The 20,001-nt window shown below is 44.3% G+C and overlaps 1 protein-coding gene across 4 annotated transcripts in view; it reads left to right on the top strand.

The window, feature by feature from the left end:
* Positions 1–201: 201 nt before the first annotated feature.
* The window catches only part of qkia (QKI, KH domain containing, RNA binding a), an 88,141-nt gene continuing 68,341 nt past the window's right edge, over positions 202–20,001 (top strand). For all 4 annotated transcript variants that reach the window (XM_084144394.1, XM_084144393.1, XM_084144396.1 and 1 more), the window contains exon 1: positions 202–610. In XM_084144394.1, coding sequence (XP_084000520.1) covers positions 466–610 — 145 coding nt within the window. In that variant the 5' untranslated portion in view covers positions 202–465. The remainder of the gene's footprint in view (positions 611–20,001) is intronic.

The raw sequence follows: 20,001 nt of genomic DNA, 5'->3' as shown, positions 1-20,001 counted from the left end.
AACCTGTGTATGAAATCTGTAAATAAACTCACTGTATTGGCTCTAATCTCTGTGTAACTCGTGATACCTATTGGCACGTCACCGCCTTCATGGTGCAGTACCTTGTCGTTATTGGTTATATCATCAGTCCCTTGAAAGCGATTCTAGCCAATAGGTGAAGAGGAGGACGAACGCTTTCGATTAATACTTGCTCGCGCTGACAGTGTTGAATTGGTACGTCCCTGGGCGCACAGACTGGAGAAGAATACACGGCGAACTAACTCTTTGGGAGGAGATAGTGGTTATTTTTTCCTCTCAGCTCTAACAACAACTTAAATCAGATATTGCACACAGGGTCGTCAAACTACAGCGATCTAAACTTGGGGGGACCAAAGGATTTGATCTCCAAGTTTTTTTCTTGAGCATTTTTTCCCTTCTCAATAAAAAGGATTCTGTTGGAGGCTCGCTCGCACTCTCGACGCAAAGATGATGGTCGGGGAGATCGAAGTGAAGGAGAGACCGAGGCCGAGTCCCGACTATTTGATGCAATTGTTGAACGAAAAGAAGCTGATGACCAGTTTGCCAAATCTGTGCGGCATCTTTACACACCTTGAGAGGCTTCTCGATGAAGGTAAATGCCGTCTTGAGAAATGGGGAGGTTGGGAGGGGAAGCGTATCCCTCGGGCTCGGTGGGCATTCTTGCTGCAAAGAAGAGCGCATGCATGGTAGCTAGCTACCTAGCCAGGCTAACATGTCAGGCTAGGGAGTTACAGTATCGCATAGCGCAACACAACTTCTTCTTTTAACTTTACAAAGTGAGAACTACGAGGAAGTGAAACTAGTTTCGTGCACCATTCAACAAGGATATATTTTCTACCACCAAACCTCAATTATTTCTTTTGTAGCTAAGCATGTCGTTTTGCTTTACTTGTGACGACGAAATAAAAGTTTTTAGCCCGCAAACTAGCTAGCCATTTTCCTACCAGTGTATCCCAGTTGTAGGAAGAAACTGGATGGTAACTTTACATTTCTATTGTAGCCTATCCTGTCAAGTTTGATATGGGTGAATACGAGTTTATTACAGAGGATTCATTAATTGTAACGTTAGCCCGTCTCCACGTTCCATCGAACTCGTGTGAACCGGATTGGTAACAAATGAGCAAACTTGACAGGGTAAAACGCGCCAGGCTTCGTGGATAACCTTTACTACAAACACGACAAAAAGTTGCCTATCAAACACAACAATGTAGATGTCCGTATTCACGCATAATCAGCTCGTTTCGGTGTGATAAACATACAGTATTTGCATATATTAGCAGCTATCTGATTGCGCCACATCGGAATGTTCCTCGACTGTTGCGATTCGGATATTGAAACAATGGCTCGGCAGTGGTGGTTTGCCTTGCAAAGATTTCTAGGTTCCAACTTTGGATTTGCAATTAAATTGCGGTCTTTAGGCTAATAATGTAGTTATTAACCGTGGAAGAAATATCGACAATGTTTAGGCAGGAATTGTGTAGTTTTTTTTCTTCTTCATTCTATAGTCGTGTTTTCATCTACATGCCGTCTTTGTCAGGGCCATCGTCTCAGCCACGTTGTCGCATGATCTTTTCTAGTCTGCCACTTCAGATCCATAGTTTACATTACTATATACTGCTATTGCGGCCTAATTATATTATATACAATAATTCCGTTTTTCCCTAACTCGGTCCTGCTCCCACCCCCCACACGTTTAGTTGTTTTGCCCTAACACTAACGTTACATAGCGGATTCAAATAACCAACTCATCATTTCAATCGACTGTTTAGCAAAAAACTAAACGTCCGAGTTTGGGAAACCCTGCAATAATGTACTATTCATAACGGGAGTCGTGTGTGGTTTATGTAATAACGTAGGTGACGCTAGAGAGCGCCACTTCCCCCTCACTGCCCTGTCCTTATCTATCTGATATGGACAGCTGACATCTAGTCACTTTTCTGGAAATAAAGACTAGCGTCGCTATAGAACGTGTATTCTAGTGCGTCGGTAATGCAAAAAGGAAAGGTATTCAGTTGAATCTAGTCTGGTAAGGTACGTTTTGAAGACTGACAGTTTTATTCCAAATATAGAACCAAATGTGCCCCAGAGTCAAATGTTTTATCTCATGGTGCACATTTTTACCAACCAGTTAAAACAAAGAAGTATTGTGTCACCTCCTGGAAAACAAGTTTTGTTTGCACTGTGACATTTGTGAAATGCCTCACCAGCTGGTCTCCTCTACCTCTCCAGTCTACCATAAAGACAGTTTAGATAAACTCACAACTTCCACTTCTCCAGTTGACGCATTGCTAAAATGATTACCCTGCAACAAGCAGCACTCATGGGTTAAAGTTCTCCATCACTGCAACGGCTTTCCATCATATGTATTCTGGAGAGGTCGTTTTGGAGATAATACAAATGGTTGGAGTTGACACAGCCTAATACAGACAAACGTCTGTTCTACAAAAAATATTCCCAAATAAATGTATTTTCAAGTATATGGGATTTTTTGTTGCTTAACCCCTGCTCACTCAACCCTTTCCTTCCCTCCCTGCTGTTTTTTCAGTGGAGACACAGGAAACTGTGGGCCTTTTTCTCCCCTGACTTCCATCCTACCCCACTGTCTTGCACCCAAACTCCTCCAGATAAGAGGAAAAAGGACCAGGCACCACAGTGTGTTTCTCTCTCACGCTGAATTGGTTTACCCAGTCAGCTCTGGAAGCCTGGCCACAGTGAACACTCAGCTGCCAGCCCACCCTGGGCTTGTTGTTGCTCAGAGTATGGGGGGGTGGGGGGTTAAGACACTGGGGCTGAACCCCCCCCCCCCCTTCCCTGGCTGCACATGTGGTTTCACAATTCACATGGTGCCTTCTGCTCTTTCCAAGCACACAGCTCCACAGTTTACTGGGGTTACCACAGCAGCCACCCAAACTTTCCCCCTCTGCCAAATGTTGAGTGTGTGTGTGAGGAAAATCACCCCAGTGCAGGAGGCTCTCTAGGTTCACCCCTGTTTGCTGATTCTTTGGACTTTCTGGCATGAGCCGACCCCCATTATAGCGCACTGCTGTGATATGTATTACTGAAATTGAGTGCAAACGTCACCAACGTGTAGGGAAAAGCATTACCGTAGCAGGATGATGTTTATAAAGTGGACTGCTTCTATTAATCACAGTGGGAAGCTAGTGGTGTGGGGTAGGTACATTTGCGTGCCATTCAGGTTATGCAAATGGAGACCACGGTTTCAGTAGGCGGCGAGGGTAAACATTGCAGTTCATTATGACTTCTGTCTGAGAGGACCGCTCGCAGACTGCAGTGATTTTGTTTATTTAACCTTTGGTTATTGTGTGAATAATTTTTGATTCCAATGAGGTGTCAGGAGTTTTATCCAGGAAGTAGCTTACAGCCTGGGATTCTGTTTTGGTTGCATAGGAAGTGGCACTATATAGGAATCACACCTGTCTAGTACATTTAGTCAAGGTGACCCTGGTATCTGCTGATGTAACTGAATGACAACGGGAGTTGGCTGAAGGAAATACCCTGGGAAAACAGACAAGGGGGCTTTTTCTCTCTCTCGACGTTTCAGCAGCATTGTCTTTGTCAAGACTCCATATGGAGAAATACCCAGCGTGTAGATAGAAGCACACTGGAGCGTTTTCATAGTGAGAATCCTAATTTACTCACAGGTAGTGTTGCACGGTATACTGAAACTGCTGTACTTTTGAATGCTAGTTTAGACACTGGGAAAGAGAAGACTAACCTGTTTCAACGCTTCATAAAATGGCTGAAAGCGAAGGCCAAAAGCACAGCTCCTTTATGTCCCTGGTTCTCTGTAAATTGTTGTATACTGAACAAAAAGATAAACGCAACAATTTCAAAGATTTTACTGAGTTAGTCAAGACTCCTTATGGAGAAATACCCAGCCTGTAGATAGGTCACTGGAAAGTTTTCATAGCGAGAATCCTAATTTACTCACAGGTAGTATTTACTCACAGGTAGTGTTGCACGGTATACTGACACTTCTGTACTTTTGAATGCTAGAACATGAAAAATGGTTCTGTTGTAGAATTTGTTACTTTCGTTACTTCTGTCAAATTTGTCTGGCTGATAAATTCTGTATTAGCGCAGCTGATGTCCCCTTTATAGCGCGAGTGCACCATGTCTGCTCTAATTAGCCTGCGCTGGGAGACTGAGCTGCATCATGTTAGCTCCCTACTCAAGGTTCACAGAAGTTAACACTTAACCGGCGCCTGTCCAAGGACCTGAGTTTGAGAGGGGCTAGAACACTACAATGCAATGGGCCTAGGCTACATCTTGATTTATAATAATAATAATATGCCATTTAGCAGACGCTTTTATCCAAAGCGACTTACAGTCATGCGTGCATACATTTTTTTTTTTGTGTATGGGTGGTCCCGGGGATCAAACCCACTACCTTGGCGTTACAAGCGCCGTGCTCTACCAGCTGAGCTACAGATTTACCCAGTTTATGAATAGAGATTTACCTTTCAAATAAATTATAATATAATGGTAATGTTGTTAGATTGGTAAAAGTTGAATTGATTCATGCATACATGGCTGTCATTGAAAAATTCATGTAACATTTTTCACATGTAATGATGTTAAACGTAAAAGATGTCCAGTAATTGAACAGCACATTAGCGGAGTTGGTCTGGATCAATTGCCATTCTGTGACCGGCTAATATGCCTAGTTTTTCTTTGCCATGGTGTCGATTCATCATGATACGAAACCTGGTATTGAAGTAATTCTGGTATCGTGGCGCTACTCATCAACACTTCGCCTCATCTCTCACAGAGAACAGCTGAAGCGAAGTCGAGAGTGGAAGCGAAAGGAAGGTAAGATTCTCCCCTGGTTGCCTCTCCTTCAGAGCCCTGCTGACAGCTGCGCGCACAAGCGTATATAATACACATTCCCGCGCCTTCAACTTGGTGCGTGTGCGCAGCTGTTTCCGTGGCGAGGGAAAGCCGACATCATGAACATTAGCTCCTGTGACCCCCTTGTGTAACAACTACTCCCGGTTCCCTGGTTTAGCTCAGTACCGAGATGCGTGTGTCGCCTAGGTCCTTAAATTGCTGGTGTGTATTGAGCCACTCAAGGTCACTTGACAGGCGTTTTTGAAAGCTGTTCATCTTTCCCAGGTGACACCCGCTGTGTATGTGTATATATTTATATTATTATTATAATTTTTTAGAATCTGTCATGCCAACAAGCAAACTTGTTCAATCAAATAGCAATTTTTTTCTGTTCGCGTCGAGATGCTATAACATTTTGGAAGGCAGTTGAAGTACAGGCAATTGGTTAAGAGTAAGCACTAAATCAGTATAGACTAGAATCAGACTGTATAGAGTCATCTCTTTGGATGTCAAACCTGATGACTTTTTACTCAAGCCTAATCTGTTTTGTTCAAAGGCTGTTTCCCTACAATCTCCAATTAGCCCTTGCTTGTTGCTCAAGTCTTGTGTTAGAGCGGAGTGCTTCAGGTTGTGCGTGGCACTGATTCGCCGCTAACCAATGCACAATGGATAGGTTTTGTGTTTACGGTTTGTTGCAGGCGTTGGGTTTAATCAGATGCTCCCTTGCGATTTGTCACCTTTTTAAGAGGAGTGAATCTGTGTTTAGGCATTGGAAGTCCCTTGGGAGAGTCAGGGTTTAGAGTTGGCCTTTAATAAAGATTATAGGAGAGTATGCAGTTCTCTCTGTCAGTCTCTACCCAGGCCCTGCCCGTTGCCGAGGGACTTCATTTCCTGCCGTAGGGTGACCCTTTGCGAGCGCAGGGCAGGGCTAGACCTGCACTAACCTTCGACACGCAATCAATTTGCCATCAAACAAGATTGAGTGCCACTTGCAAAGTAAGACAGCGCCTGGGGCTTTCAGAGACACAAGCTCTTGAATGGAGAGACTGTGGAAGAGGGAGAGAGGAGGGGAGTCAGGGCATGGTTGTTGTGCAGGCTGAAACCTTTTATAGGTCTCTGTCGCCCCCCCCCTCCACACGCCTGCCTCTGATTCCCTCCCAAGGCACCACTTATAAGATGGAATTTAATTAACCAGACCCATTCACTGAGCCACCAGTTGTAAAGCTGAGTTGCGGGCCTGATTTTCTCAATCTCGCGCTCTCCATGGGTAATAAATTGGGCAGCCAGAGGAGGCTGACAGGGTGAGTGTAAGGCTGTCCCAGGGTCCAGCGTGTCTCTCACCCCCCTCCCTCCCATCTCTATCTGATGCCTGCACACTGGTGTCTGTGTGAGCTCAGCCTGGCCCACGGCCCGGTGCAGGCCCCGCTACAGCTGATAAAGTCATCCTCCAACAGGCCCTGCCTGCCCCGTTATCTCGGGCCACAATCCCGCGAGTGTCTTATCACAACCGCCTCTGCCCCAGTTGTCTGGCTTTTCCTGTCACCCAAGCCACTCTGCGTTTGGCTGCTTACAAGCAGACCACTTTTTTTTTTATATATATTTTTATTCTCCCCTTTAATTCGATAAGATACAACATTTAGTTGTTCAGTTTAGCTGTTCTCTGAACTTGAGCAACTCAAAGTTCCATAAGCAAGGTCACGGTGCTTCCTTTCAGAAGGGAAATGGCACAGCATTTGGAACACTGGAGAACAAATGATGCGGGGCGTGAACAGGACATGACAGTTTAGAGATGTTTTAATCTGTAACGTAGCCAGATTCGTTGGTGGGTGGGCTGAAATTGAACCACTCAAATCATAGAATTATAATTTAAACGCATAGGCTACCTTACTATTGCGCTACTGTACTCGATCGCACACAAACCATTTAACACCTGATTTCAAATACCAAACAGTCATTTTATTTAGAATGTAAATTCATGGCTATGAATTTCACAAGCGACTCACAGCCTATACAATTCACACACACACAATAAACCCATAGGCTATAGCCTAGAACTATAACATAATGCCATGACATTGCACAGTTCACAATAGGCTTGGCGGCCTCTTTCACTGGATCCAGTCCAGGATATCGGCTGAACTAATTGCACACACAGCCTATATATGTAAAGTTAAAAACCAGATTAAATTGAGAATAGTCTGATTTTTATTATTAATAGCCTATATTCATTGTCAATTTATGAATGAAGAGACTGCGAACGGTGTGTATTTGAGGCGGGGAACACATGCTGTTTTAAATGACCAAAATTCAACTTTTCAAAATCTTCACAAAGTTCCATGCAGTCCATACCCTAAAATGATATAGACCATCTAGAAGTGAGTCTCAGGTTTACAATGCACATAACGTTTCCAAATAACTCTGACACGTGAATGCAAGGGCGCTGTTTCAAAATATGATTTTTTTTTTAAAAAAAATGTATCACTGTTCCACAGGCGCTACAGTCAGCAGTTTGGGAAAAATATATGTTCTATTTCATTTTGTTATATTACTACTATAAAATATTGGCGTGTTGACTGATTAAGGCACTGAATTATGAGCCGTCTCGGTTGCTAAATGAGCAAATGAAATGGGCAGTGGCATGGCGCATATAGCCATAGAAGCACAGTGACATATGCCTCTATGCTGACTTTGGAACTCCTCCAATTCTAATACATCTATTTAATACACCATCACAAAACAATCTATAGTTTTGTTTAGGCAGGTCTTAAGAAACATGGTGCAAAAGAAATATATTTCAAATTATCAGAATAGCACATTTTTGAGTTAACTGTCCCAAAAAAATCGGAAAACGCAGACGGAATCCAGACAGTTAAAACGGAATGCAACAATATTTAAAAATGAATTGAACTCGGTAGGATAACAACTAAATAAATGTATTGAACTTTATTAGACAATTCATTGATTTGCCCAACATAATCACAAGACATTAACAAAATGCATCAGTGATTTGTATTTTCATTCAACTTTCTGAAACGGAACAGGAATGCCTCTGTGTGCGGTGGGCGCGTTTGTCTGGTCTTCACTTTGTGTAGACAAAAGTGTGATTTATTGAGAACGAAAACCTGATGACATTTTAAAACGGACAAAAGCGAATCAGGCAAAATTAATAAATCAAACCGATTTTATAGGACCCTTATACACCACCAGAGTTCATAGCAAGCAGTGCACTGGGGGGTGGCTTTCAGTCAGTTATTTTTGGCCACCCATAAGGTGTGTCAATGTCTTTCCAGTTACTCTGTTCTATTATATTTCATCAACTCTGACTAACCCAGTGCACTGCTAGCTATAAATTCTATCAGATGGTGTGTGCATGTTTAGGTAAAGACAAATGTCCCGTTTGGAACACTGACCAGTAGAGCATAGAAAACTGATTTGAGTGGGCCCACCCGTGCCTTTGCGGCAGGTTGAAATACTTCTGTCACAACAGCTCTCTTGTTTTTTTGTTTATCTTTGGGATGTTTTGGCTTGAGAACCTCGTCCTCCCTAGACTTTGACCTACCCCCTTTCCCCTCCAGTTTTTGTATGTGAGGAACATGCCTAATCAAAGAAAGTAACACCCATTTTAGGCAGGAAAGAGCTGCCTAAGTTTGGTTTAGGCTCTGGGAAAGAGAAGACCAACCTGTTTCAACGCTTCATAAAATGGCTGAAAGCGAAGGCCAAAAGCACAGCTCCTTTATGTCCCTGTTTCTGTGTAATTTGTTGTATACTGAACAAAAATATAAACACAACAATTTCAAAGATTTTACTGAGTTAGTTTGTATAAGGAAATCTGTCAATTGAAATACATTTATGACTGCTTAGGGGCGCAGCCATAGGAGGGCATAGGCACACCCACTGGGGAGCCAGGCCCAACCAATCAGAATTAGTTTTTTCCCCACAAAAGGTCTTTATTACAGACAGAAACACTCCTCAGTTTCATCAGCTGTCCGGGTGGCTGGTCTCAGATGATCCCGCAGGTGAAGAAGCCGGATGTGGAAGTCCTGGGCAGGCGTGGTTACACGTGGTCTGCGGTTGTGAGGCAGGTTGGACGTACCGCCAAATTCTCTAAAATGGCGATGGAGGCGACTTATAGTAGAGAAATGAACGTTCAATTCTCTGGCAACCGCTCTGGTGGACATTCCTGCAGTCAGCATGCCAATTGCACGCTCCCTCAACTTGAGACATCTGTGGCATTGTGTTGTGTGACACAACTGCACATTAGAGTGGCCTTTTGTACCCAGCACAACATGCATCTGTGAAATCATGCTGTTTAACCCTCTAGTCTAAGCTGGGGGGGGGGGGGGGGGGTTCTAAGCTAAATTATGGAATTGTTTTAAGATGGTCATACCAAGGATAATTTAGCTAATTTATTTGGAATTTTAAGATCCCTTAAGGCATCAAATAATTATTGGATGAAACATTGAATTTGGCATTTCTGCATTGAATAACAGATTCACTACATGGAACAACAGATGGTCAAAAGAAAATCTCTAAAGGGCGTTTGTTCTGAAGTTTCTGTCGTATATCTGTGAGATGAAAGATCAGGACACGGTTAATTGTCTCTCTCGCGTATTTATCGCCTTATTTTAGGCACTAAACTCTCCATATACAATACCAGTCAAAGGTTTGGACACCTACTCATTCCAGGGTTTTTCTTTTCTTTTTACTATTAATTTTCCGTATTGACTGACCTTCATGTCTTAAAGTAATGATGGACTGTTGTTTCTCTTTGCTTTTTTGAGCTGTTCTTGCCATAATATGGACTTGGTCTTTTACCAAATAGGGCTATCTTCTACCTTGTCACAACACAACTGATTGGCTCAAATGCATCAAGAAGGAAAGAAATTCAACAAATTAACTTTTAACAAGACACACCTTTTAATTGAAATTCATTCCAGATGACTACTTCATGAAGCTGGTTGAGAGAATGCCATGTGTGCAAAACTGTCATCAAGGCAAAGGGTGGCTATTTGAAGAATCTCAAATATAAAATATATTTTGATTTGTTTAACACTTTTTTTGGTTACTACATGATTCCATATTTGTTATTTCATATTTCTGATGTCTTCACTATTATTCTACAATGTAAAAAATAAAGAAAAACCCTTGAATGAGTCGGTGTAATATGGGAAAAAAATATAAATGTATGCACTCACTAACTGTAAGTTGCTCTGGATAAGAGTGTCTGCTAAATGACTAAAATGTAAATGTGTCCAAACTTTTGACTGGTAACGTATATACTTCCATTCATTAAAAAAATTGTAGGCTAAGGGTTAATCAGCTTCTTGATATGCCACATCTTTCAGGTGGATGGATTATCTTGGCAAAGGAGAAATGCTCACTAATAGGGATGTAAACACATTTCCAGACAAAATTTGACAAGCTTTTTGTGCAAATAAATTTTAGGGGCTCTTTTTATTTCAGCTCATGGGACATTTTTACACTTTACATTATTTCGCTACACCCGCAATAACATCTGCTAAATATGTGTATGTGACCAATAAGATTTGATTTAACATGTTGCGTTTTTATTTTTGTTCAGTATAGTTTCTCGGCATGGTGCTTCTGTGTCTCCCGTTTCCTGTGAGTTGTTGTAAGAGTCCATCTAAGACTGCCTGTTTTTTTTCCCCATTCCCTCCATCGAGTTGTGTGTACACACACGCCTCAGGATTGAGGAGTAGAGTCCACTCCCCTTGCATTCCTCGACTGCTTCGAATAGCTCCCATCCCACTCCTTCCAACACTCCCCTTTTTATTATCTTCTCTCTTTCTGTCTCATTTGTTTTTGCTCTAGTGTGAGTCTATTGACTCTCAGGCTGGCTGCAGATGGGGCCTAACAATTAGGCTCCGTGAGAGTCACTTATTTGTCAGCGTTTTCCTGTTCATCTTTGTTTTGTTTTGACACACTGAGCGGGAGGTGAAGAAATGAGCTGATGCTCGTTCTCTCTGCTTGCGTTCTTTTCCCTCTCTCTTCTGAGAGGAATGGCAAGCATTAGCGGCTAGCTGAAGAATTTAGGCTAACTTGAAGTGCGCTTAACGGATAACCCAGTGTTCATTTTTCCAAATGCCTGCTGTTAGTGAGTTTTAACTCAATTTGATCTATATTACATTAACTGGAGACAAGCCCGATCTGCATTGTGGACATCATGCAGGACTTATTTTTGGAACATTTAGTCGTGGAATCCCCTCAAAGCTTTCTAGCTCCCCCTCCTGTTCTCCATAAATGCTATAATAGATCCATTTTCCTGGCTGTTTGCAGCTTTCGACTTCTCCTCGCAAGGCACAAGCGGCAATAAATCAACTGAATCATTTACCTGTCTCGAAAACCGCTTGTGTTGTTTCTCTAACGCTTCTGCAGCCGAGCATTAACCTCCCCTTTGGGCGAGTGAGACCGTCATCATTAGCACTACACCATCAAATATGTAGAGGGTAGTGCCATTCAGATCCCAAGGCTCTGCCTGTTTCTCCCTGCAAAGGATGCTCCTTTATCTGTTCCTCTCTCTAGCCACACAGCTATAACAACCTGTAAACATCCTCACTGTTCTATTGTTGTCTGTGGAAGGGTGTGCCTGTCTTGTAAACAGACACTGATTTCACCTTGGCGGTTTGAGTGCAAATGCGGCATAGTCCTCTCAATCCGTAAGCCTTAGCCTAGTTGTTTCCACCCTGGCAGTAAGTGTAGACCTTCGCTCAGCTGACAAAGGTGTTTTTTAAGATCCCAAGTACAAGTTTGAGTGTTAATCGTGACTCGCGGTTGAGGGAAATGCAAACGTGCAGGGTACCTTGAAGCACAGTTCTGTGGTGATAGTTGCTGAATTCCACACTGCAGTTGCTCAAATTAGTGCAGCCTTGTCCCGTCCCCTACCCAGATCTTGTCATTGGATTGTCCCCCCAATACCAGTGGTTGCGTCACAGCTTCAGGTGATACCAGCAGAGCACCATGAGGGTAGCATTGTACTGCAAGTTTGCCTTCCTCTGCTCTCAATGCTGCCGACATTTTGCTACTAGTCTGTTTTCCTGAAGGATTAGCCTGACTGTGTTATCAGTTTGAGGTTTATGACTAGATTACAAGCAAACACAATGGCTGTTTTGTGCGATTTGGTTTTTAATTGGGGAAACAAAAGCTTATTTAACACCATTACATAAAATGAAAGCATAAACAACATTCCCAGTGGGGGAAAAAATGGGAAATCATTGTGGCCCTAATGAAAGGGTTAGTGTGTTTTCTAGGCACAGAGAATTGATTGATTGTGTGCACTGAAAGGAAAAGGGGAGCAAGGCCGAGAGGGGGTGTGGGCGATAAAGAGAAAATGCATATGTGCTCTGAATGAGGTCATCTCCCAGGCTGAGGGGAAGGTCAGTTGCTCTCCCTCCCCCCTCAGTTCCACACAATGATCCCTTGTATTGTAGGGCCAACCACCCACCGCTGACCCCAATGGCACTACCGTGCTAGTACGCACTACAACCGGCGTCCACTCTTAAGTAGGGACCGATAAAAGCAGTGGCCCGCCATAAAGATATATATTATTGTGTTAGATTAGATTACGATGGTGAGATATCCGTATGTGATGCTCTTGTGTGCAGTAGGCAGGCGTCCGTATTCTCTGCGAGCGGTCTGGGCGTCTGAATCGATGCAGAGACGCCAGCTGCTCTGTCACATTCGGGTGAGGTATCGTCCCGGGGCACTAGTCTGCAGCAGTGGACTGCTCCCTGTGTTTATCTTGCTCACCTGGCAGCCTGTTTTTCCTCCCTCCGCCTTCATTTTCTCCTCTTGGACGTTCACTGATTGCACTTGACACCGGTTCAAACTGTCGGTGGCGCGAGCTTTTCCTCAAACCTTATTGAGTGTCTGACACACTCGATGAAGGAGGCTCCGGTTCCTTTTTCCTCCTCCTCCTCCCCCTCACCACATGCCTCTGCTAGAATTAATATTTTTGCCTCGTACTCTTCTGTTTTGTTCATTTGTGAACTGGTAAATTATGTTTTTTGTTGTTGCTCTCCCCAAAGAAGCATAACGTGAATGTTTTAACATAATGTATAATACACTGATTTCTTCTTGTGCAAAAAAAAAACACTAACATGTGGACTTCACCAGCCACGAACATGTAGATTTTTGTCCAACCACACCAGATGCGGTCATGACACACAGGTTGAAATATCAAAACGCACTTTGAACCAACTATTAATTTGGGGACCGGTCGAAACACAAACATTCAGCTAGCTAGCTTGTTGCTAGCAATTTTGTTCTGGGATATAAACATTGGGTTGTTATTTTACATGAAATGCATAAGGTCCTTTTTTTCTGGATCTTTGTAGAATTTTTAGTCACATAAAATTGTGTGTTCTTTACTCTGACAATTAATCAACAGATAAAAGGGGAAACCTAGTTTCCAGTCATCTCTCCTCCTTCAGTCTTCTGTGGACTTTATATGGCAGTTGGCAACTAACTTGAAGGTGCATTACCGCCACTAACTGGACTGGAGTGTGGACCTCAGTTTCTATCAATCACCCACGTGGGTATATACTCCTAAAATTGGAGATTGGAGAGGTGGGACTTGTAGTTGTAGTTTAGCGCCTGGCTACGCATACGCTTGTTGACGTGCGCGAGCAGTTTGGATGAAACGTTTGAACAACATGTATGTGTACATTTGTTTTGCCATGCTCGCGCACACAACGCGGGCGTGGTGGTCAGCATGAAAGAATGAGTCTAGTTTCCCATGGGAATTGTGAATGACTCCATGTCCTTGACACTGTCTTAACCCATTTTACGTCGGCATGGGGAGAAGTCCGTAACACCGTAACTTACCTGCCTTCTCCGGTCTGTCGATGTCGGGCACGTGCTATGGCTCGCTTGCTGTTTCCTCTTTCTGGTACTCTGTTTTCTCCTCTCTCTCTCTCCTCTTGCATGGCAGTAATTCTGCCTGAGGGATACATTTCATCTTTTATCTGAAGACCAGTGCTGACATTTTTAAAGGCTTGTTACGGGGCCTGTCTATTTGCATTAGCCCTGGGTCACCCATTCTTCAGACCAGCCTCCCCTGCTCTGGGTCTCTCCACCACCCAGACAGACCAGACTGCCCTGCTCTCTCCTCCCTCCCCTCCTCATCAGACACCCAGCACTCTGAAAACAATCAATGCCTAAACTCTTAAGCAGGCTCAGGGACTCTGTGATGGCTTTCCTGACTCACTGCTGACAGATCAGGTCGGAAATGGTTTGCTTGCTATGACATCCTGACCCACTTCTGCCAGCCCTTTCCAAAACCTGATGACTGCCTCGTGTTTCAGCGTCAACACGAACTGGTAGTTTTGCTTACTAGGGGATGGCCAGGCAAAGATCTGAGGCTGGTTTTCCTTCCCACAATCCCCGTCACCACAGCCTGATCATATACAGCCGCTGTTGAGCAACACGTTTTGGCAGGTTCAACCAGAGAGCTGCACAGTGATGTCACCTCCTAGCACGCAGCATGTTATTCTGTGTGCGAAGTGAACATTAACTCGCATGTGACTTCGTGTTGAAATTTTCTCGTTACGAACAGAGCCCTCGGTTGTTGTCTAGGTGCTCCATGCCCGAGGCATCATCACATATTATATATCACGGCCATTACAATGTCACTACAGGCATTTAGTCTGTTTCTCTCCAGCCCTACCCCCTGGCCCTAGTGTAAACGCTCCCTGTCATGGCATGACCTCATTTCCTGCTAATTAAAGCCAAACGAATGCTGTTATGCTTCCTCGTCTCTTACCCTACCCACCAATGGAGGATGCGATGATGAACATCACACAGATAAAGGAGATGCTCCTCTCCCCTTCACCATCCCAGTGAGTCACAAGGCCTGCTTACTGACCGCTCGACGAACGACAGCCAATTGGAAAGGCACAGATAAGATTGCTTTTGCCCGGCCCTATGAAAAAAGCCCTATCGACATGGTGACAATACTTGCCCTGCTCTGCCCTTTTTGATCAAATTAATTTTAGCCATTGTGCTGCCTTTGTGAAGGTGGTTTGTAAGACTGCAAGGTGCAAGCGTCTTTCGATATAGGGGAGAATGAAGGATGGGTTACGGGGGAGGTCTAGTTTTTTTTCTGAGTTGGGAATAATTAGCCATCTGAGTGACAGGACGGCATAAGAACCCCCCCCTCCCCCCCCTAGGATGTTATGTGGGCGGTTCAGGTTTGGGGAGGAAGCCGGACAGGGCTTATCTTTTCTTAGCACATTCCTTCCTCTTCTGACAGCTGGACTTTTCCTGTCATTGTGGCGTGGCGAAGGGGGTAATGCTGGCTTCCTGTGTGTGTTTGTGTCGCCCAAGTTTGTTTTCAGCCTGCTACTCTGCCCCGGCAAGCACCGACAGGAAAGGCTTCCTCTGAGGCCATCGTTACAGGCCTTCCAGTGAAAACAATGTGGCCATGGCCTCTGTCTGCCTCTGTTCCCCTCAACAGACACATAATCAGCCCAACATCCTGGTCCTTTCCTGTTATTCACCCCCCTCTCATTAACTCTCATCCTAGCATACTTAGAGCATTGTATTCTCCTCTAAAGCAGTCACCCAATGTTTTGGTGTGTGGGTGTGCGCCTAAGGGCCAGACTGAATGAGGGAAGGTGGGTGGTGCTTGCTTCTCCTGCTGGATCAGCCGACACGCTATGGAAGTGGGTTAACATAAACAAAGGGAGTTAGTCTGGAGAGTCGAGCACAGGTCTTGGGTTTGTTTGTGCTCACAAATTCCGTGGTAGGTGAAGTCTGACATGAGCGCCCTTGAAATCTGAGAATAAAAGGGATGTGTGAGATTAATACCCCATTAAAAAAAAAAAAAAAAAAAAAAAAAAAAGTCTGTCACGTCTCTGCAATCTTTTACAAGTTTGCATCTCTACAGAGCTGTCTGTGTTGGCTCTCTTGTTATGCTGCTAAAGGGTGGAGTTTCCCTCTTAACACAGCAGCCAAATGTAGGCCTGGTTTGGGAATGTCTTCATTTCCAAAAAGTATCCCCAAAGATGAATGATAACATTTTAAGTCATCTCTCACCTCAAAGCACTTTCCAATTTAACTCTACATATCCTACCCTCTTTTTGATGGTAGCAAAGCAGCAATAAAATATGTATCTTTATTTTGTTTTTAAAGAGGTGGTTGCATTTGGGTGCTTTAGAATGACTAGTTGGTGAATTCCATCATTTGCAGGACTTGCTGAGTGAATCATTGGCATCAAGCTCTACCTTTTCTCCTTACACTGTTATGCTACATGAATGTTGGCATGTGGTTGCCAATGGGAGGGATCCAATGGTGACGTCAAGGGCAGCGTATGTGTGTGTTATTTTCCATTACCCAGTGTCGCCGGCTTGTAGTGCTGAGGACGACATGGCGAGTGAGCACCCTGGGGGGTGTCTTCCTAAAGTACCTCCACGTGGAGAGTACTGAGAGCCTGCCCCCCGCGGCGGCCATTAAAGATGGAGGCCATTACGGCTCTGCATTGAGCCGGGCCCTCCTTGTGAGTCTGCTGCCCTCCAACAGCAGATCTCTCCCTGTGCAGGAAACAAGCACTCCCATGCCTCATTGAGCTGATACCATATCCCCATTCGCACCCAGACCCATAAAGCAGTTCCACATGTGGTGATCCCCTGTTCTAATTTTAGTCGCAGGGCTTAATGGCTCTGCAGAGATCCCAAGGTCTTAGTTTTCAGATCTGGTAATGGGTAGGAGGCTTTGGTACTGGGAGGAGAGCTTGTCTTTGGGAATGCTCACAGATGTTCAGGTGTTACTTTTTTTTCAAGAATTTGAGATCTGGGCAAAGCTCCTCCCTTGCGACAATCATTGGCTGAGATGTTGGCTAGCAATATTGCTAAATTAGCACTTCAGTTCTTTAGTCAGTTGAGTCAGGCCTACCTTTTCCTACTCACTGGCTGTCCAGTCACTTCCACAGCCACGCCGAATTTCCATCTCGCTGCCCATTCATTTCTTGCCAACAGGATAGGAAATAATGACTGCAACGGCCTGCTTTGGTCTGTGGCGCTTTACACGGACCCAGAGATTCGCCAAAGCTGTGGTACCCAAATGCATAACTGTGTATTTCACTAGTCCTCCCGTGTGCATGTCTGTTTTCATTGTCTAATTGTCACGCTGACCAGCTATGACACATCCTATTGGAGTCGTCATTCCGCCTCCAAGAGGCACATTAAGCCAAGTTTGTCCTATTTTCGGCCGCTAGCGCCGGGAACCTCAGAAGCACTGTGATTACTAATAAAGAATGGCTCTTTGGCAACAATTGTGTTGGCTTCCATCAGCACACCAACACACTGAAATCTATCCAATCCCTGGCTAACTGCCGGAATGCTTCAACTAGCAGGCAGGGAAGATGAAGTTGGTAGCGATCAGAGGGAAATGATGTACTTTTTTTTTTTTTTTTTTTCTCAACGGGAAAGACGAGCATCTCAAACAGTCAAGTTTGGCTAAAAGTCTTGATACTGGTAAAGGGTCTACTTTTTCCTGGTTATTTGCACAGTTTCTGCACCGAGGCGATTCACCCCTCTTCTCAAGTGTTTATTATAATAGTATTTTTATAAATGTTTTGGGAGGTGGTGGAAATGATCCACATAGGACCTGCACAGCACACGTAACAGTCCTCGTTTCGGTATCCTTTTTCTACCATTACAGAAGCAGCTCAGCACCCGCTCATTATTGACTATCATCAAGCAGAACGTGCTGCATTTCGGACGTGTGTGTTCTATACTCCAGGCAGGCTTACGCTTTGTCCCTGTCCAATTTATGCAGCCCACTGTGTTTAGGAAGTACTGTAAAGCATCGAACGACCAAACCCAATTTGTGCGGTTGTATTTCTTCTGCCTTGGCTCACATCAGGCCCAAGAGAAAAGCGGACAGATGGAGGCGAGGAGGATTGAGAGGCCTTGTTACTCCAGTCGTTTATTGAGTAGCCTATCTGCTCAAAGTACTGGCGCTGGAGGTTTTTACTCTGACTGCTTAGCAGAGTCCTGAAAACGTAAATCTCTCACTGGCTGGCCCAGGAAACTGCAGTGTCATTCCTTTCACTGGCAGTTTAGTGCTTTCATTTTGTTTTAGCCCAGCAATTACATCGGACCCTGAGAATATTGAGGCTTGCGTAGCATTTGCCACAGTCATCATCCGTCTCACTGGTCCATGCACATCTTGGCCGCTAAAACTCAGATTATAGAGGAAAACTGACACTGAAACGCAAGGGTTTTAATCGTCGAGACTGCTGTGGGTCTGCGATTAAGTGCAGAAATGCATACGTTTTCATGGCTCAATCGCCCGCATACTAGATTTTTGTTCACCTTTTTTAAGAGCCATTGCTCATACCTTCCGCCTCAAAGCCTTAACTGTTGAAGTCGAGTGTCACTTTGGATAAAGGCGTCTGGGAACTGAATAAAGGGAAGGGAATGCATTAAGCCCAAATCCGTTCACTGCTGTGCTTTGTGATGGCTAAAATGCGCCGCTTCAAAGTGGAAAAACTTGTACCTTAGCGAAGGCTCTTCTCCACCACCACCGAGGGTGTGTATTTTTATAGCGGTCGTCCATCCTCCTTACCCCTCTTTCTCCCTTTTTATCTTTCCTCCTCATCTGACATCATGGGATGGAGAACAGCATTATGGTGGTGGACTGGATCCCTACCTGGTTATGGCTTGACGTTCACCTGTCCCTGTTCTTTCCTATCCTGTTGTCTGGTGTGCTGACACACACACACACGTTATTCCCCGACATAAGGCCTCAGGGTGGTCAAGAGGAAAGCCTATTTCAGAGAGCTGCAGCAGGTTAGAGGACAAAGCAGTTAAAATGTCACGACGGAACGCTTTTTTTATTTTTAGACTGACTTAATGATCCATTGTCCCAGACCTCGGATCTTGTTTAGATCGCCGCTCTCTGCCCTTCAACCTGATTAGATTATTCCCCTCTGCTGTTTCCACCGGTTCCTTTCTAGGGCAATTGGAGACCCATGACTCTTTGCAGTTGCGACTGTAAAATGGTGTGTTTTTGACTGCAGCCCTAAGTCATCTTTGTACCTCTCCAAAGAAAATGTTCCTTCAATCTCTCGCTCTTTCTTGTTCTCCTTAAGCTTTCCGTGACTGAATCCTCCTGTACTCCTGAGTCACTACTACTATTACTACTACTACTACTACTACTAGATTGTTTACAGAGAGTAGATAAATAAGAACACTTGATGCCGCAGTCTGCTCAGAAATGCACACGCTCTGTCAGATCACATAAAATAAGATGGCCATTCTATTTTTATTCCTCCTTTTTCCCTTTAGTAAAAGCCTACTTTTCCTGGCTGTGCACCCCTGGGGTGTAGGTTCGTGTGTGGGTGAGAATTTGATCTCTTACTGTTGATTTAGCTCGGGCTGACGTGAGGAATTGGCCTGCTAGGACCCAGACTGCATGGGGAGAAAAGCATTAGCTCTGACTAAGAGGGGATTTTGGAAGAGGAGTAGTAGTTGTCCAGAGAATGTTGAGCGTGTGGCAAGCCAGCTATAGAGATTTTTCCCCTTCAGGTGTGTGCCTGTCATGTGTTGTCACTCTCTACATAGTACACGGGTTAGCACTATAGCACTACTGCAGCCCCCATACCCTTACATGATATTGAAGAAAGATTACTTTGCGCCCTTTCTCTATAGGCCTATGTGGTCCATGCCACCTCATAGACTGATCAGAGTCCAACATCTCACGTTCTACACAGCCCCCTCCATCTCCTCATAAGAAATTATCTAGTTGAATCCATTCATAGAGATGGATACTGTACTTGCTCTGTTATGTAGGCTATTTCTATGGCTCAATGTTACAGAAGAGAGAGTTGAAAGGAAGGCAGCCAGACCAAGGACTTGATTTAGGCCCGTTTCTAGTCTGTCTGGATTTTTGCCTTTGGTTGAACAATTCTGTGTTGGCCTACTCGGGAATGTGCTTGAAAACAGGGTTGGGATATGAAGGCCTAGTTATTGATGTCACAGTATTGACGGTCAAGCATGAGCCGAGCTAAAGTCAATGATGTCAGTAGGCTTGAGCGGTATACCGTATACTGGGGTATTTGGAAAAAGCCACGATATGGTTTTTCAATATCGTTAACTAGTTTTTAGTACA

The sequence above is a fragment of the Coregonus lavaretus genome, assembly GCF_964263955.1.
Source record: "Coregonus lavaretus genome assembly, chromosome: 27".
In the NCBI taxonomy this organism is placed as follows: Eukaryota; Metazoa; Chordata; class Actinopteri; order Salmoniformes; family Salmonidae; genus Coregonus; species Coregonus lavaretus.
The sequence above is the reverse complement of the archived record's forward strand: the minus strand, read 5'-3'. Positions and strand labels throughout refer to the sequence as shown.